The sequence below is a fragment of the Netta rufina genome (assembly GCF_964035555.1).
Source record: "Netta rufina genome assembly, contig: SCAFFOLD_132, whole genome shotgun sequence".
Lineage (NCBI taxonomy): Eukaryota > Metazoa > Chordata > Aves > Anseriformes > Anatidae > Netta > Netta rufina.
This window is the reverse complement of record NW_028168915.1, coordinates 15,039-33,689: the sequence shown is the minus strand read 5'-3', so window position 1 is coordinate 33,689 and position 18,651 is coordinate 15,039. Positions and strand designations below refer to the sequence as shown.

The 18,651-nt window shown below is 59.7% G+C and overlaps 1 protein-coding gene across 1 annotated transcript; it reads right to left on the bottom strand.

Annotated features, from left to right (window-relative positions):
* Nucleotides 1-3,730: 3,730 nt before the first annotated feature.
* Nucleotides 3,731-16,661, bottom strand: SYT3 (synaptotagmin 3; the record flags this gene model as incomplete). The annotated part of the gene is made up of 7 exons (XM_084307085.1): nt 3,731-3,802; nt 6,264-6,393; nt 7,342-7,513; nt 9,121-9,241; nt 12,911-13,457; nt 14,517-14,871; nt 16,508-16,661. The coding sequence occupies 7 exons, from the start codon at nt 16,659-16,661 to the stop codon at nt 3,731-3,733; spliced, it is 1,551 nt and encodes a 516-aa protein (XP_084163211.1).
* Nucleotides 16,662-18,651: the final 1,990 nt, after the last annotated feature.

The following is an 18,651-nucleotide window of genomic DNA, read 5'->3' as shown; positions in this document are numbered from 1 at the left end:
CCGTGTTTTGTCCCCACACCCATGTGCCCACGTCCCTGTGACCCCCCGTGTCCCTGTGACCCTATATCCCCGTGTCCCATGTCCCTTTGTCCCCCCCACGTTCCCGTGTCCCCATAACCCCGTGTCCCTCTGTCCTGGTGTCCCCATGCTGCCGTGCCCCCATCTTCGTGTCCCAGTGACCCCATATCCCAATGTCCCAGTGTCCCCATGTCCCAGTGACCCCATATCCCAATGTCCCAGTGTCCCCACATCCCAGTGTCCCCATGCCCCAGTGTCCCCACATTCCTATATCCCAGTGTCCCCATGTCCCCATGCCCCCGTGTCCCTATATCCCGATGTCCCTATGTCCATGTGTTTTTGTGTTCCCGTGTCCCCGTGCATCCATGTCCCTGTGTCCCCCATCCCTGTGCCCCCATATCCCCATATCCCCATGCCCCCAAAACCCTGTGCCCCCATTTCCCCGTGTCCCCATATCCCCATGTCCCCATGCCCCCATATCCCTGTGTCCCCATAGCCATGTGTCCCTGTGCCCCCATGTCCCCATAACCCCGTGTCCCCATAACCCCGTGTCCCCACATCCCCGTGTCCCCATATCCCCATAACCCCATATCCCCGTGTCCCTATAACCCCGTCCCTGTGTCCCCATGTCCCTATATCCCTGTGTCCCCATAACCCCATTTCCCCTCATCCTTGTGTCCCCATAACCCCATGTCCCCATATCCCCCTATCCCCATAACCCCGTGTCCCTATAACCCCATTACCCTGTGTCCCCATATCCCCGTGTCGCCGTATCCCTGTGTCCTCATAACCCCGTGTCCCTATATCCCCCGTGTCCCCATATCCCCATAACCCCGTGTCCCTATAACACTGTGTCCCCATATCCCCCTGTCCCCATATCCCTGTGCCCCATATTCCCGTGTCCCCATAACCTCATGTCCCTATAACCCCGTGTCCCCATAACCCCATATCCCCCCTGTCCCCATAACCCCGTGTCCCTATAACCCCATAACCCCGTGTCCCTATATCCCTGTGTCCCCATATCCCCATGTCCCTATAACCCCGTGTCCCCATATCCCCCTGTCCCCATATCCCGGTGTCCCCATATCCTCGTGTCCCCATAACCCCATATCCCCCTGTCCCTGTGTCCCTGTGTCCCCATAACCCCATAACCCCATATCCCCGTGTCCCCATAACCCCATGTCCCTATAACCCCATAGCCCCGTGTCCCCATGTCCCCATATCCCCCTGTCCTTGTGTCCCCATGTCCCCATATCCCCGTGTCCCCATAACCCCATATCCCCCTGTCCCCGTGTCCCCATAACCCCGTGTCCCTATAACCCCATAACCCCATGTCCCCCTGTCCCCGTGTCCCCATGTCCCCGTGTCCCCATAACCCCGTGTCCCCATAACCCCGTGTCCCTATAACCCCGTGTCCCCATAACCCTATAACCCCATATCCCCCTGTCCCCATATCCCCGTGTCCCTATATCCCCGTGTCCCCATAACCCCATAACCCCGTGTCCCCATATCCCCCTGTCCCTGTGTCCCCGTGTCCCCATATCCCCGTGTCCCCATAACCCCATAACCCTGTGTCCCCATATCCCCATAACCCCATATCCCCGTGTCCCCATAACCCCATATCCCCATGTCCCCATATCCCCGTGTCCCCATAACCCCGTGTCCCCGTGTCCCCGTCCCCGGTGCAGGCAGGCGCAGGCGGCTCCTGGGGTTTATTGGGGGGCTATGGCTTCTGGGGCCCCCCCGGCCCCGCACGCAGACACAGACTGGGGGGGGGGGGGGGACACAGGGGGGCTCTGGGGGGGCCCCGGGTACATCGGGGGGGCTCCCCCATACACAGACATCGGGGGGGGGGCCATACACAGACGGGGGGGGGTTTGGGGGGGCCATACACAGACATTGGGGACCCCCCCCCCTATACACAGACACTGGGGGGGGGGCACACGGAGACACTGGGGGGGGTGGGGGGGGCGCCCCCATACACGGATACTGGGAGCCCCCCCCCCAGATATTGGGGTGGGGGGGGGGTTGGGGGCGCCCCCGTACCCAGACATTTTGGGGGGGGGGGCCCCCATACACAGACTTTTGGGGGGGGGGGCGCCCCCATACCCAGACATTTGGGGGGGGGGGCACCTCCATACCCAGACATTTGGGGGGGGGGCCCCCATACACAGACATTTGGGGGGGGCGCCCCCATACACAGACATTAGGATGGCTCGGGGGGGGGGGGACTCCCAGACACCTGCCCCCCCCCCCCTACAAACACAGTGGGGGGGGGGGGCCCTAAAAACACACGAGGGTTTTGAGGACCCCCCCCCCCCATACAAACACATGTTTTTTTTTTTTTGGGGGGGGGGGGGGGCGTAGAAACACATGGGGGTGCCCCCCCCCCTAACATTCACACACGGGGGGGGGGGCTCCTGGGTCCCTCCAGGCCCCCCCCAGGCGCCGGGGTTCACAGTGGGGGGGGGCCGGGCCCCCCCTTGTCGTGCAGGGCAGGGGCCGGGGGCCCGGGGGGGGGCCCCTATGGCTTCGGTGTGGGGCCCCCCCGGCCGGGCCGGCCCCGCCGCCTGCGGGAGAGAGGGGTCAGCACCTGCCCAGTATGGCCCAGTGCCCCCCAGTATGGTAAAGTGCCCTCCCAGTATGGTAGAGTGAGCTCCCAGTATGGCCCAGTGCCCTCCAGTATGGCCCAGTGCCCCCCAGTATGGTAAACTGCCCTCCCAGTATGGTAGAGTGAGCTCCCAGTATGGTAGAGTGATCTCCCAGTATGGCCCAGTGCCCTCCCAGTATGGTAGAGTGAGCTCCCAGTATGGTAGAGTGAGCTCCCAGTATGGCCCAGTGCCCCCCCGTATGGTAAAGTGCCCTCCCAGTATGGTAAAGTGCCCTCCCAGTATGGTAGAGTGATCTCCCAGTATGGCCCAGTGCCCCCCAGTATGGTAAAGTGCTCTCCCAGTATGGTAAAGTGCCCTCCCAGTATGGCCCAGTGCCTCCCGATATGGTAAGGTGTGCTCCCAGTATGGCCCAGTTCCCTCCCAGTATGGCCCCATGTCCCCCAGTATGGTAAAGTGCCCTCCCAGTATGGTAAAGTGCTCTCCCAGTATGGTAAAGTGCCCTCCCAGTATGGCCCAGTGCCCTCCCAGTATGGTAAAGTGTGCTCCCAGTACAGCCCAGAGCCCCCCAGTACAGCCCAGTGCCCTCCAGTATGGCCCAATGACCCTCGATATGGCCCAGTGGCCCCCAGTACAGTCCAGTGGCCCTCCCAGTATGGCCCAGTGCTCCCCAGTATGGTAAAATGCCCTCTCTGTATGACCCAGCAGCCTCCCAGTATGGCCCAGTTCTCTTCCAGTATGTCCACATGCTCTCCAGTGCCCTCCCAGTATGGCCCCATATAGTAGTGTCCCCTCCAGTATGGCCCAGTGCCCTCCAGCATGGCCCAGTGCCACCCCAGTATGGCCCCATGCCCTCCCAGCATGACCCAGAACCCTCCCAGTATGGCTCAATGCTCTCCCAGTATGGCCCAGTGGCCCCAAGCATGCCCCAGTAACCTCCCAGTGTGGTACAGAGCGCTCCCAGTGCCCTCTCCCAGTTTGCCCCGTGCCCTCCAGTATGGCCCAGTGCCCTCCAGTATGGCCCAATGCCTCCCCGGTCCCTCCCAGAGCCCTCGGTGCCGCTCCCAGTGCTCCCAGTGCTCCCAGTACCGGCTCGCTGGGGCTCAGTCAGGCTCCACCACGATGCTGGGTTTGTCCCGCGCCGTCCCCTTGGCCGCCAGCCCCAGCGCCTTCTCCTGCACCGGGACGGGGACACCCGTATGGGGACGGGGACACCCATATGGGGACAGGGACACCCGTATGGGGATGGGGACACCCATATGGGGACAGGGACACCCATTTGGGGACGGGGACACCCGTGTGGGGACACCCGTATGGGGACGGGGACACCCGTATGGGGACACCCGTATGGGGACAGGGACACCCATATGGGGACAGGGACGCTCATATGGGGACAGGGACAATTGTATGGGGACGGGGACACCTATATGGGGACGGGGACACTTGTATGGGGACACCCGTATGGGGACGGGGACACCCATTTGGGGACGGGGACACCCGTATGGGGACACCCGTATGGGGATGGGGACACCCATATGGGGACAGGGACACCCATTTGGGGACGGGGACACCCGTATGGGGACAGGGACACCCATTTGGGGACGGGGACACCCGTATGGGGACACCCGTATGGGGACGGGGACACCCGTATGGGGACAGGGACACCCGTATGGGGACACCCATATGGGGACGGGGACACCCATATGGGGACAGGGACACCCATTTGGGGACGGGGACACCCGTATGGGGACACCCGTATGGGGACAGGGACACCCATATGGGGACAGGGACGCTCATATGGGGACAGGGACAATTGTATGGGGACGGGGACACCTATATGGGGACGGGGACACTTGTATGGGGACACCCGTATGGGGACGGGGACACTCATATGGGGATGGGGACACCCGTATGGGGATGGGGACACTCATATGGGGATGGGGACACCCGTATGGGGACAGGGACAATTGTATGGGGACACCCACATCAGGATGGGGACACCCGTATGGGGACAGGGACACTCGCACGGGGACACCCGCATGGGGACGGGGACACCCATATAGGGACGGGGACACCCGTATGGGGATGGGGACACCCATATGGGTACAGGGACACTCATATGGGGACAGGAACACCCGTATGGGGACGGGGACACTCTTATGGGGACGGGGACACTTGTATGGGGACGGGGACACACGTATGGGGACGGGGACACCCGTATGGGGACGGGGACACTTGTATGGGGACACCCGTATGGGAAGGGGGACACCCATATGGGGACAGGGACACTTGTATGGGGACAGGGACACCCGTATGGGGACGGGGACACCCATATAGGGTCGGGGACACCCATATAGGGACGGGGACACTCGTATGGGGACGGGGACAATAGTATGGGGACGCCCACATCAGGATGGGGACACTTGTATGGGGACACCCGTGCAGGGATGGGGACACTCGTATGGGACGGGGACAGTTTTATAGGGATGGGGACAATCGTATGGGGACGCTCATATGGGGACACTTGTGTGGGGATGGGGACACTTGTATGGGGACAGGGACACTCGTATGGGGACACCCACACGGGGATGGGGACCCTTGCCCAGGGACAGGGACCCCCACAAGGGGACACTTTATGGGGCCACGTTATGGGGTCCCTCACATGGGGACCCTCGCAGGGGACAAAGACACTCGCACGGGGACGTTTACACGATCGTGCACCCATGCACGGCTGCATGGGTGCCCCCGGGGTGCTGGGGGGTCCCATGGGTGCCAGGGGGGTCCCATGGGTGCTGGGGGGTCCTATGGGTGCTGGGGGGGTGGTCCTATGCGTATTGGGGATGTCCTATAGGTGCCAGGGGAGGGGTGTCCCATGGGTGCCAGGGGGGTCCTATGGGTGCTGGGGGTTCCCATGGGTGCCAGGGGGGTCCCATGGGTGCTGGGAGTTCCTATGGGGATTGGGGATGTCCTTTGGGTGCTGGGGGGGTCTCATGGGTGCCAAGGGGTCCCATGAGAGCCAGGTGATCCTATAGACATTAGGGATACCCTATGAGTACTGGGGGTGTCCTATGGGTGCTGGGGGATCCCATGGGTGCCAGGGGATTAACATAGGTGCCAGGAGGATCCCATGGGTACTGTTGGGTCCCATGGGTGCCAAGGGGTCCCAGGGAAGCCAGGTGATCCTATGGGTACCGAGGGGGGTCCTATGGGTGGTGAGGGTTCCTATGGGTGCCAGGGGTGTCCTATGGGTGCCACGGGGTCCTATGGGTGCCGGGGGGGTCCTATGGGTGCTGGGAGATCCCATGGGTGCTGGGGGGTCTCATAGGTGACAAGGGGTCCCATGGGTGCCAGGCAATCCTATAGACATTGGGGGATATCCTATGGGTACTGGGGGATCCCATTGGTGCTGGGGGGTCCCATGGGTGCTGGGGGGTCCCATGGGTGCCAGGGGGGTCCTATGGGTGCTGGGGGGTCCCATGGGTGACAAGAGGTCCCATGGGAGCCAGGCAATCCTATAGACATTGGGGTATATCCTATGGGTACTGGGGGATCCCATTGGTGCTGGGGGGTCCCATGGGTGCTGGGGGGGTCCCATGGGTGCCGGGGGGGGTCCCATGGGTGCCGGGGGGGTCTCACCTCGACCAGCGTGTGCCAGTGCTCGATGGGTTTGCGGGGGTTGGCCAACATCTCGGCCCAGTGCTCGCGGCCCGGCCCCTCGGCGTCGCTGCCCACCCGGCACATCCCGATCACCTCGTTGTGCCCGATGCTGCGGGAGCCACGGTGGCACCCAGGGGACCGGGGACACCCCCGGGACCCCAAAAGCTCCCCGTGACCATCAGCGGGACCCAAATGTCCGGGAGAAACCCCAATGTGGCGACCCAGGTGCCTTGGGACCCCAAAACGCTCCCCATGCCCACCAAGGGGACCCAGATGTCCAGGGGTCACCCCAATAGGGGGACCCAAGTGCTTGGGGACCCCAAAAGCTCCCCATGCCCCCCAATGACACCCAGATGTTTGAGAGTCCCCTCAATATGGGGACCCAAGTACCTGGGGACCCCAAATACTCCCTCGGCCCACCAAGGGGATCCAGATGTCCAGGGTCACCCCAATACAGGGACCTGGATGTCTGGGGACCCCAAATGCTCCCCATGCCCACCAAGGGGACACAGATGTCCATGGGTCACCCCAGTATGGGGACCCAAGTACCTAGGGACCCTAAAAGCTCCCCATGCCTCCCAATGGAACCAAAATGTCAAGGGGTCACCCCAATATGGGGACCCAAGTGCCCAGGGACCCTAAATCCTCCCTCTGCCCACCAAGGGGACCCAGATGTCCAGGGGTCACCCCAATATGGGGACCCAAGTACCTGGGGACCCCAAAAGCTCCCCATGCCCCCCAATGACACACAGATGTTCGAGAGTCCCCTCAATATGGGGACCCAAGTACCTGGGGACCCTAAAAGCTCCCCATGCCCCCCACCGGAACCAAAATGTCAAGGGGTCACCCCAATACGAGGACCCAAGTGCCTGGGGACCCCAAACGCTCCCCGTGCCCACCAAGGTGACCCAGGTGAACAGGATCACCCCAACACGGGGACTCAACAGCCCGGCGACCCCGAAACCTTCCCGTGCTCCCCCCCAAGGGGACCCAGACGTGCTCGGGACCACCCCGAGACGGGGCAGGACCCCCGGCACGAGGGCGCCGACCCCCTCACCAGTCGTAGTCGACCACGGCGATGGTGAGGCTGACGTGGTGCACGCTCTCGTGCGGGACGTCGAACACCAGCGCCTCGTTGTAGCTGGGGTTCAGGGTGTTCTTCTTGATGGACGTCTTGCGCTTCTTCAGCCGCCGGCCCTCCGCCATCAGCGAGGCCTTCACGTAGGGGTCTGGGGGGGGGCAGCCCCACGGCACCCCCCTAAAGCCCCACGGCCGCCACCACGGCGCCCCGCGGCCGTTTGACGGCATCTCAGAGCCCCACGGCCATCCCGTGGTGACCCGTGGTCATCCCATGGTGCCCTACAGCCATCCCTTGGTGTCCTACAGAGCCCCACGGCCATCCCGTGGTGACCCATGGTCATCCCATGGTGCCCTACAGCCATCCCATGGTGTCCTACAGAGCCCCACGGCCATCCCGTGGTGACCCATGGTCATCCCATGGTGCCCTACAGCCATCCCATGGTGTCCTACAGAGCCCCACGGCCATCCCATTGTTCCCTACCATCATCCCATGGTGCCCTATAGAGCCCTCCGCCATCCCATGGTGCCCTATGGTCATCCCATGGTGTCCCATGGTCATCCCATGGTGTCCTACAGAGCCCCACGGCCATCCCATGGTGCCCCATTGCCATCCCTTGGTGTCCTATAGAGCCCCATGGCCATCCCATGGTGTCCTACAGCCATCCTATGGTGTCCTATAGAGCCCCACGGTCATCCCATTGTTCCCTACCATCATCCCATGGTGCCCTATAGAGCCTTCCTCCGTCCCATGGTGTCCTAGAGAGCTCCATGGCCACCCCATGGTGCCCTATGGTCATCCTGTGGTGTCCTACAGAGCCCCACAGCCATCCCATGGTGTCCTAGAGAGCCCCACGGCCATCCCATGGTTCCCTACCATCATTCCTTGGTGCCCTATAGAGCCCTCCGCCATCCCATGTGTCCTACAGAGCCCCACGGCCATCCCATGGTGCCCCATGGTCATCCCATGGTGTCCTACAGAGCCCCACAGCCATCCCATGGTGCCCCATGGTCATCCCATGGTGCCCTACAGCCATCCTGTGGTGACCCATGGTCATCCCATGGTGCCCTATAGAACCCTATGGCCATCCTATGGTGCCCTATGGTCATCCCATGGTGTCCTATAGAGCCCCACGGCCACCCCATGGTGCCCTATGGTCATCCCACGGTGCCCTATAGAGCCCCACGGCCATCCCATGGTGCCCCATGGTTATCCCATGGTGCCCTACAGCCATCCCATGGTGTCCTACAGAGCCCCATGGCCAGCCCATGGTGCCCCATTGCCATCCCTTGGTGTCCTATAGAGCCCCATGGCCATCCCATGGTGTCCCATGGTCATCCCATGGTGCCCTATAGAGCCCTCTGCCATCCCATGGTGTCCTAGAGAGCCCCACGGCCATCCCATGGTGTCCTACAGCACCCTATGCCATCCCATGGTGTCCTACAGAGCCCCATGGCCACCCCATGGTGCCCTATGGTCATCCCATGGTGCCCTACAGCCATCCCATGGTGTCCTACAGAGCCCCATGGCCACCCCATGGTGCCCTGCAGCCACCCCATGGTCATCTCATGGGGACAAGTTGGACACGCCACGTCCCCCAGCGCCCTTATGTCCTCCGTGTCCTCCTGTGTCCCCACATCCCTCCACATCCCCTTATCCTGCCGTGTCCCCATGTCCTGCAATGTCCCCACGTCCCTCCGTGTCCCCATGTCCCCCCCGTGTCCCCGTGTCCCCGGGGGTCCCCGTGTCCCCTCTCACCCGAGAAGCCGGTCAGGTCCATGGCGCGCAGGTTGGAGGCGCGGATGACGGTGACCGTCAGGCGCCCGGCCGTGGGCAGGTAGCACAGCGAGAAGTTCACCTCCCCCAGGTCCGCCTTCTCCTGCCGGGGGCAAAGGGCAGCAGGGGTCAAAGGTCAGCGGAGTCCAAGGTCATGGGGTCAAAGATCAGTGGGGTCAGCGGGCATCAGGTTTGGGGATGGGTCCGGGGGGAAAGGGGACGGGGGAGGTTGGGGGTGGCACCAGGTTTGGGGATGGGGGCAAAGGGATCAGGGGTCACAGTGAGGTCGGAGGTCGATGGGGTCAGGGATCACAGGGGGGTCAGAGGTCACGGGTAGGGGATGCTTCTGGTTGGGGTTCAGCTCCTGCTCCGGGACTGAACTGCACACGCGCCTCCAAACGAGGCTGGCAATGCACGTGCAAATGTGCACGCACGTCTGCAACCCAGGCTGCGAGCGCAGCCAGAGGTGCAAACACATCAGGCAAGACTGACGATGCATTTGCAAGCACATCTGCAAATGCACCTGCGAGTGGCGCTGCAAATGCATCTACAAACGCACCTGTAGCTGAAGGAAAAATGTGTCTGCAAACAAGGCTGGCAATGCATCTGCCGATGCACCTGGAAATGCATCCATGAGCACAGCTGCAAAGGCATCTGCAAGTGCATGTAGGGCTGGAGCTGCAAATGCACCCGCAACTGGAGCTGCAAATGCATCTGCAAACAAGGCCATGATGCATTTGTAAATGCACCTGCATCTGGAGCAGCATTTGCAAATGCATCTGCAAGTGAGGCTGCAAATGCATCTGCAAATGAGGCTGCAAGTGCATCTGCAATGAAGGCTGTAAATGTCTTCCAAATACATTTTCAAATGTGTCCATGACCAGTAATGCATGCAAATATAAATGAAAAAATGTGTGACCGGAGCTGCAAATGCATCCTCAAGTGCATCTGCAAATGCATCTGTGACAAGAGCTGTAAATTTATCTGAAAACGACAGTACTAATGCACCCTGCAACTGCATCTGCACGTGCGACTGGAGCATCAAATGCATGTGTGAATGGAGCTACAAATACATCTGCAAATGATGTGGCAAAGGTATCTTGCGAATGCATCCTGCAAATACATCTGCAAATGCATGTGAGACCAGAGGGACAAATGCATCTGCATTTGAAGCTACAAATGCATCCCGCAAATGCATCTACAGAGGTATCTGCAAATAGATGCGAGAGCAGAGATAAAAATGCATCTATAAATGATGTTTTGTAAACATGTCTTGCAAACATATCTGTAAATGCATCCTGTAAATGCACATGTTAAACCAGAGGTACAAACATCTGTAACCAAGACTGCAAAAACATTCTGCAAACACATCCTCAAATTAACGTAAGACCAGAGCTGCAAATGTATCTTCAAAATGTTGTCTTGCAAGCATGTTTTGCAAATGCATCTACAAATGCATCTACAAATGCTAATGAGATCTGAGCTACAAATGCACCTACAAACGATGTCTTGCAAACATTTCTCGCAAACACTTCTCCAAATGCACCTGCATGTGCATGCAAAACCAGAGGAACAAATGCATCCACAACCAAGACTGCAAACCCATTCTGCAAACGCATCCTCAAATGCATGTGAGACCAGACTGCAAATGCATCTGCATTTGAGTCTGCAAACACATCCGGCAAATGTATGAAAATATTTGTGAAACGAGAGGTATAGATGCATCTATAAATATTGTCTTACAAACATATCTGCAAATGCACCTGCAAATGCACCTGCAAATGCATGTGAGACCAGAGGTGCACATGCATCTGCAACCAAGGCTGCAAGTGCATCCTGCAAATACATCTGCAAGTGCATCTACAAATAATGCTTTGTAAACATGTCTTGCAAACAGATCTGCATCTGCAAAAAAAAACATCTGAAAAGGCATGTAAGACCAGAGGTGCATTTGATTTTGATTGCAGAGCTTCTGCAATCAAGGTTGCAAATGCGTCCTGAAAATGCATCTACAAATGCAATTGAGACAGGGGATACAAATGCATCTGCAATTGAGGCTGCAAATGCATCTGCAAATGCATCCCATGAACACATCTGCAAATACATCTTTCAAATGCATCTACAAATGCATGTGAGACCAGAGGTACAAATGAGTCTTCAATCAAGGATGCAAATGCATCCTGCAAAACCATCTGCAAGTGCATCCTGCAAATGGTGTCTTGCAAGCATGTCTTGCAAATTCATCTCCAAATGCACATGAGACCAGAGGTACAAATGCATCTGCGATCGAGGATGCAAATGTATCCTGCAAATGCATCTACAAATGTACGTGAGAATAGGGGTACAAATGCATCTGCAACCGAGGCTCCAAAGGTACCCTGAAAATGCATCTTGCAAACACATCTGCAAATGTATCTACAAATGCATCTACAAGTGTTGTCTTGCAGACATGTCTCACAAAGGCATTTACAAATGCATGAGACTAGAGGTGCAAATGCACCTGCAACCAAGGCTGCAAATGCATTCTGCAAACACATCCTACAAATGTTCAAACACATCCTGCAAATGCATCTACAAATGAAAGTGAGAATAAAAGTGTAAATGAGTCTGCCTGCAATCAAGGATGCAAATGCATTTGGCAAAAGTATCTGCAGATGCATCTACAAATGGTGTCTTGCAAACAAGTCTCACTAAAAAATCTGCAAATGCATCCTACAAATGCAGGTGAGACCAGAAGTGCAAATGCATCTGAAACTGAGGCTGCAAATGCATCCCATGAATGCATTTGCAAATGCATTTTGCAAACACATCCTGCAAACACATCCTGCAAACATCCTACAAATACATCTGCAAATGTATGTACAGTTGGTGTCTTGCAAACATGTCTTGCAAATGCATCTGCAAATGCATCTGCAAATGCATTTGCAAATGAACACGAGACAAGAGATACAAATGCATCTGCAAGCAAGGCTGCAAATGCATCCAATGAATGTATCTGCAAATGCATCTACAAATGGTGTCTTACAAACATGTCTCACAAATTCATCTGCAAATACATTCTGCAAATGCACATGAAACCAGAGGTGAAAATTAACCTACAATTGAGGCTGCAAATGCATCCTGCAAACACATACGGAAATGCATTTGCAAATGTATGTACAATTGGTGTCTTGCAAACTTGCATCAAACAAATGCATCTGCAAATGCATACACAAATCTATCTGCAAATGCATGTGAAACAAGGTACAAGTGCGCCTGCAACCAATGTTATAAAGGCATCCTGCAAATGCACCTGCAAGTGAATGTACTACAAATACTACAAATGCATGTGAGACCAGAGGTATAAATGTGTCTGCAACTGAGGCTGCAAATGCATCCCACAAATGCATCTCCAAATGCATTTGAGACAAGAGGCGCAAATGCATCCGCAACCAGGGCTGCAAATGCATCCCATGAACACATCTGCAAACACATCCTGCAAATGCATCTATAAATGCATGTGAGACCAGCAGTGCAAATGTGCCTGCAACTGAGGCTGCAAATGCATCTGCACATGCATCTACAAGCGTATGTGAGAACAGAGGTGCAAATGCACCTGCAAATAAGGCTGCGAACAAATTCTGCAAATGCATCTGCAAACGAATGTGAGAACAGAGGTGCAAATGCATCTCCAACTGAGGCTGCAAACGCCTCCCGTTGAACACATCTGCAGACACGCACCCGCACCGGAGCCCACCAGCGTCCCCATCCACCCCCCCGGCGGCCGCCTCACCGCGGTGGCCTCCAGGATGTCCCTCCAGATGGGCGTCTCGCCGTCGCGCTCGGCCGCCTCCAGCAGGTTATCCAGCACCACCTGCCCGATCAGGTCGTGCCGCGAGAAGCGGTCGAAGTCGTAGACGCTGAAGTGCAGGCGGCGGGCGGGCAGCTCGGCGAAGGGCACCCCGAAGCTGAAGGTCTCGTCGAAGACGGGGTTGAGCGTCCGCCGGTGCACCTTGGTCTGGAATTTCTTCTTGCGGTCGGGCAGCAGGTACATCTTGACGTAGGGGTCGGAGAAGCCGTTGGCGTCCTTGGCGGGGAGGTCGCGGGCGCGCAGGACCCTCACCACCAGCTGCTCGGTGCCGTAGGCGTAGCGCAGGGCGACGCTCAGCCGCCCGCAGGGCGTCCCCCCCCCGGCGCCCCCCGCGCCCCCACGCCGAGCTTCGCCCTCGCCGGGCTGGTAGAGCTCGGGTTGGATCTGGCCGATGCTGGTGCTTTGCTCGGGTTTCTCCTCGAAAAGGTTCGGGGGGTCCGGGCTGGACGGGCGGGGGGCCGGGGGGTGTCTGGGGGGGGGAAAAGGGGTGGTGATGGAGATGGGGTGGGGTCTCCGGCTGCCCCCCCACGTGTCCTTGCGGACCCCCATCCCCGTGCCAGTCCCGTCCCCATGTCACGCAGCCCCCGTCTGTCTCCATCTCCATGTTCACCCCGTCCCCATCCCAGTCCCCACCCTATTCCCATCCCCAATCCCCAATCCCAATCCCAATCCCCTCCCCTCCCATTCCATCCCGACCCAACCCCATTCCCATCTCCATCCCAATCACCGTCCCCACATCCTCCCATCCCATCCCATCCCATCCCATCCCATCCCATCCCATCCCATCCCATCCCAATCTCCACCCCACCCCATTGCCATTCAACCCTATTCCAATCTCAATCCCAATCCCAATCCCATCCCTCCCAATCCCCATCCCATCTTTATCACATCCCAATTGCCGTCCGATCCCTATCCCATTCCAATCCCCATCCCATTCTATCTGCATCCCATCCCCTTCCCCACCCTATCCCCATCCCAATCCTATTCCATCCCCTCCCCATTCCATCCCCACCCAACCCCATTCCCACCTCCATCCCCATCCCATCCCATCCCCATCCATCCCAATCCTCATCCCAATCCCCACTCCATCCCCATCCCACCCCATCCCATCCCCATCCCATTCCATCCCCACCCAACCCTACCCCCATCCCAACCCCATCCTCATTCCCATTCCAATCCCACCCCATCCCATCCCAATCCTCATCCCAATCCCATCCCAATCCCCATCCCCATCCCCATTCCAATCCCCACCCCATCCCATCCCGATCCTCATCCCAATCCCAATCCCAATCCCATCCCAATCCCATCCCATCCCATCCCATCCCCATCCCCATCCCCATCCCCATCCCAACCCCATCCCAATCCCAATCCCACCCCACCCCAATCCCCACCCCACCCCACCCCACCCCCATCCCCATCCCCATCCCCATCCACCCCAACTCCGTCCCCTTCTCCTCCCCACCCCATCCCCTCCCACCCCCCGTCCCCCGGTCCCCCTGTCCCCCCGTGTCCCCGTCCCTGTCCCCACCTGCCCCCGTGTCCCAGCGCCGCCACCTGCTGCTGGGAGGTGGCGCTGGGCAGGGCCCCCCCGGCCCCGTCGCGCTCCAGGGGCAGCTCGGGCGACGTCTGGCTCAGTTTTAGGGCGGCCTCGGGGCAGGACCCCATATCCAGGTAGGAGCGTTCGGGGGCTTCGGCGCCCGCTTCCCCTCGCTCGGGTTCCCCGAAAGGTGTCGGGTGGGGGGGTTCCTTGCGGGGGGCGGCCCCCGCGCCCCCCTTGTCGCGCCAGGGCACCCAGCAGAGCTTCCAGGAGACGAAGAGCGAGACGCCCAGCAGCACGATGCCGCAGAAGGTGACGATCACCGACAGCAGGCTCACCGAGATGTCTGGGTGGGGGGGACGGCCCGGGGGGTCTCCGTCACCCTCCGGGGGTCCTCGTCACCCTCCGGGGTCCCTGACACCCTCCTGGGGTCCCTGACACCCTCCTGGGGTCCCCTTTACCCTTCTGGGGTCCTCGTCACCCTCCTGGGGTCCCTGACACCTTCCTGGGGTCCCTGACACCCTCTGGGGGTCCCTGATACCCTCTGGGGGTCCCTGATACACTCTGGGGTCCCTGACACCCTCCTGGGGTCCCCACTGTGATCCTCAGGTCCCCAGATGGAGGACATGGGGGTCCCATCACCTTCTTGGGGTCCCCGTCACCCTTCGGGGGTTCTCGTCACCCTCTGGGGTCCCTGACACCTTCCTGGGGTCCCTGACACCCTCTGGGGGTCCCTGACACCTTCCTGGGGTCCCTGATACCCTCCTGGGGTCCCCACCGTGATCCTCAGGTCCCCAGATGTAGGACATGGGGGTCCCATCACCTTCTTGGGGTCCCCATCACCCTCTGGGGGTCCTCATCACCCTCCAGAGGTCCCTGATACCCTCCTGGGGTCCCTGACACCCTCTGGGGGTCCTTGATATCCTCTGGGGGTCCCTGATACCCTTCTGGGGTCCCCGACACCCTCCTGGGGTCCCCACCATGACCCTCAGGTCCCCAGATGGAGGACATGGGGGTCCCATCACCTTCTTGGGGTCCCCACCACCCTCCCGGGGTCCCCTTTACCCTTCTGGGGTCCTCGTCACCCTCTGGGGGTCCCTGACACCTTCCTCAGGTCCCTGTCATCCTCTTGGGGTCCCATCACCCTTTTGTGGTCCCCACCAACCTCTGGGGGTCCCCATCACCCTCCTAGGGTCCCCGTCACCCTCTTGGGGTCCCCATTACATTCCTGGGGTGCCCACCACCTTCCTGGGGTCCCCAGATGTAGGACTTGGGGGTCCCATCACCTTCTTGGGGTCCCCACCACCCTCTTGGGGTCTCTGTCATTTCCCTTAAGGTCTTACCACCCTCCCTGGGTTCCCACCACCCTCTTGAGGACCCCACCCCCCTCTTTGGGTTTCCAGCACCCTCCTTAGGGTCTCACCATCTTCTCAGGGTCCCCCCACCCTCTTTGGGGTCCCACCACCCTCTTGAGGACCCCACCACCCTTTTTGGGATCCCACCACCTTCCTTAGGGTCTCCTCATCCTCTTGGGGTCCCACCACCCTCCTGAGGACCCCACCACCCTTTTTGGGTTCCTGTCACCCTCCTTAGGGTCTCCTCATCCTCTTGGGGTCCCACCACCCTCTTGAGGACCCCACCACCCTTTTTGGGATCCCATCACCCTCCTTAGGGTCTCATCATCCTCTTGGGGTCCCACCACCCTCCTTAGGGTCTCCTCACCCTCCTTAGGGTCTCCTCATCCTCTTGGGGTCCCACCACCCTCTTGAGGACCCCACCACCCTTTTTGGGATCCCATCACCCTCCTTAGGGTCTCCTCATCCTCTTGGGGTCCCACCACCCTCTTGAGGACCCCACACCCCTCCTTGGGATCCCACTACCCTCCTTAGTGTCTCCTCACCCTCTTGGGGTCCCACCACCCTCTTGAGGACCACCCCAACCCCTCGATCACCCCCCTCCTCCCCCTCAGGACCCCCCCTCACCAGCGTCGGCGGGCCGGGGGTGCCCGCGGTGCCGCAGGAGGTCGGTGAACTCCAGGCACTGCTGGTGCTGGGCGCGGGCACGGGGGGCGAAGCAGAGCTCCTGCACCAGGCGCAGGGCGCTGCGGCACACGTCCTCCTCGTAGTCCCCCGACATGGCCACCCACCTGCGGGGGGCACCGGGGCGTGGGGGGGGGGGCAGCGCCTTTGCACGCCCCCAGCCACCCCCTCCCCATCCCCAACCTCTCAGGATTTGCATGCAAAGGGGTGCGGGGCTGTGCAACGCACGGTGCTGCGCTCGTGCGTGGGGCTGGGCTTGCACGCCTGCAGGGGGTTGTGCTGATGATTGTGCATGTGGTTGTGCATGCAAGTGTGCACAGGGCTGTGCTTGCGCAGGCAGTGGTGCTCGCAGTCATACACACCATTGCATTTGTGTGTGGTAGTGCTTGCAAGTGTGCACAGGGCTGTGCTTGTAATCTTGCATGCTGTTGCATTTGTGCAGGGGGCTGTGCTTGCAAGCGTGCATAGGATTGTGCTAATGTTTGTGCAGGTAGCAGTGCCTGCAAGTGTGCACGGGGCTGTGCTTGTGATAATGAGCATGCTCACCATCATGCATGCTGTTTCACTCGTGCATGGAGCTGTGCTTGCACGTGTGCATGGGGACGTGCTAGCAATTGTGCACATGGCACAGCTTGCAAATGTGCACAGGGCTGTGCTTGTGCATGCAGCCATGCTCGTGATCGTGCATGCCATTGCACTCGTGCAGGGGCTGTGCTTGCACGTGTGCACGGAGATGTGCTAACAACTGGGCACATTGTGCTTGCAAGTGTGCACAGGGTTGTGCTTGTGCATACGGCGGTGCTCACAATCGTGCATGCTGTTACATTTGTGCATGGGGCTGTGCTCGTGCATGCAGTGGTGCTCACAATCACACGTGCTGTTGCACTCATGCATGGGGCTGTGCTTGCAAGCGTGCATGGGGTTAGCATGACGTGCTAACGACTGTGCTTGTGACAGTGCTTACAAGTGTGCACAGGGTTGTGCTTGTGCATACAGTGGAGCTCATGATTGTGCACGCCATTGCATTCATGCACGGGGCTGTGCTTGCACGTGTGCACGGGAACATGCATGTGACAGTGCTTACAAGTGTGCACAAGGCTGTGCTTGTGCATACGGTGGAGCGCAGGATTGTGCATGCCATTGCATTCATGCACAGGGCTGTGCTTGCAAGGGTGCATGGCTTCGTGCACGCAACAGTGCTTGCAAGCGTGCTTGGGGCATGCTCGTGCATGGGGCGTGCTCATGCACGTGGTGATGCTCACAATCATGCACGTAGTCACATTTGCACGTGGGGCTGTGCATGCAAGTGTGCATCGGTTTGCTAATGGCTGTGCATGCAATAGTGCTCGCAAGTGTGCACAGAGCTGTGCTCATGCATGCAGCAGCACTCGTGACTGTGCACACTGTTGCATTTGTGCACGGGGCTGTGCTTGCACGTGTGCACGGGGACGTGCTAACGACTGTGCACGTGGTTGTGCTTGCAAGTGTGCATGGGGCTGTGCTTGTGCACACAGCTGTGCACACGTGTGCACGGGCTGTGCTTGCACACGTGCACGGGGCTGTGCTCACGACTGCACGCCGTTACGCCCCTCCCCACCCCTTGCACGCCCCCCCATGCACCCCCCGCCCCTCGTGCAAGCCCCTGTGCAACACCATCACCTGCTGGGCGGCTCCGGGGGGCCGGGGGGGTCAGCGGGGTGCAGGGGGGGGGCGCGGGGGCCTGGCGGGGCCGGGGCCGGGCCATGCAGCGTCTGGGGGGGGTCGCACAAGGGGTCCCCACGCGCCGGCCGCCTGAGGGGGGGGGAGATGGGATTTGGGGGGCACCTGGACCCCCCCCCCCAAAATGCAAGGTGTGGGGGGGGGTCTTGCCCCCCCCAGTGCATAAAGGCTGTCATCACTGGGGGGTGGGTACCCCTAATTGCCCCCCCTCCAGACCCCTAATTATCCCCCCAAAACCCACAATTGCCCCCCCTTTCTCCTCTACTGCCCCCCCAGGACCACAATTGCCCCCCCAGGCCCACCCCTCACCCCCCAGCCCTACCCCTCCCCCCCCCAGCCCTACAATTGCCCCCCCTTTGCTCCCCTTA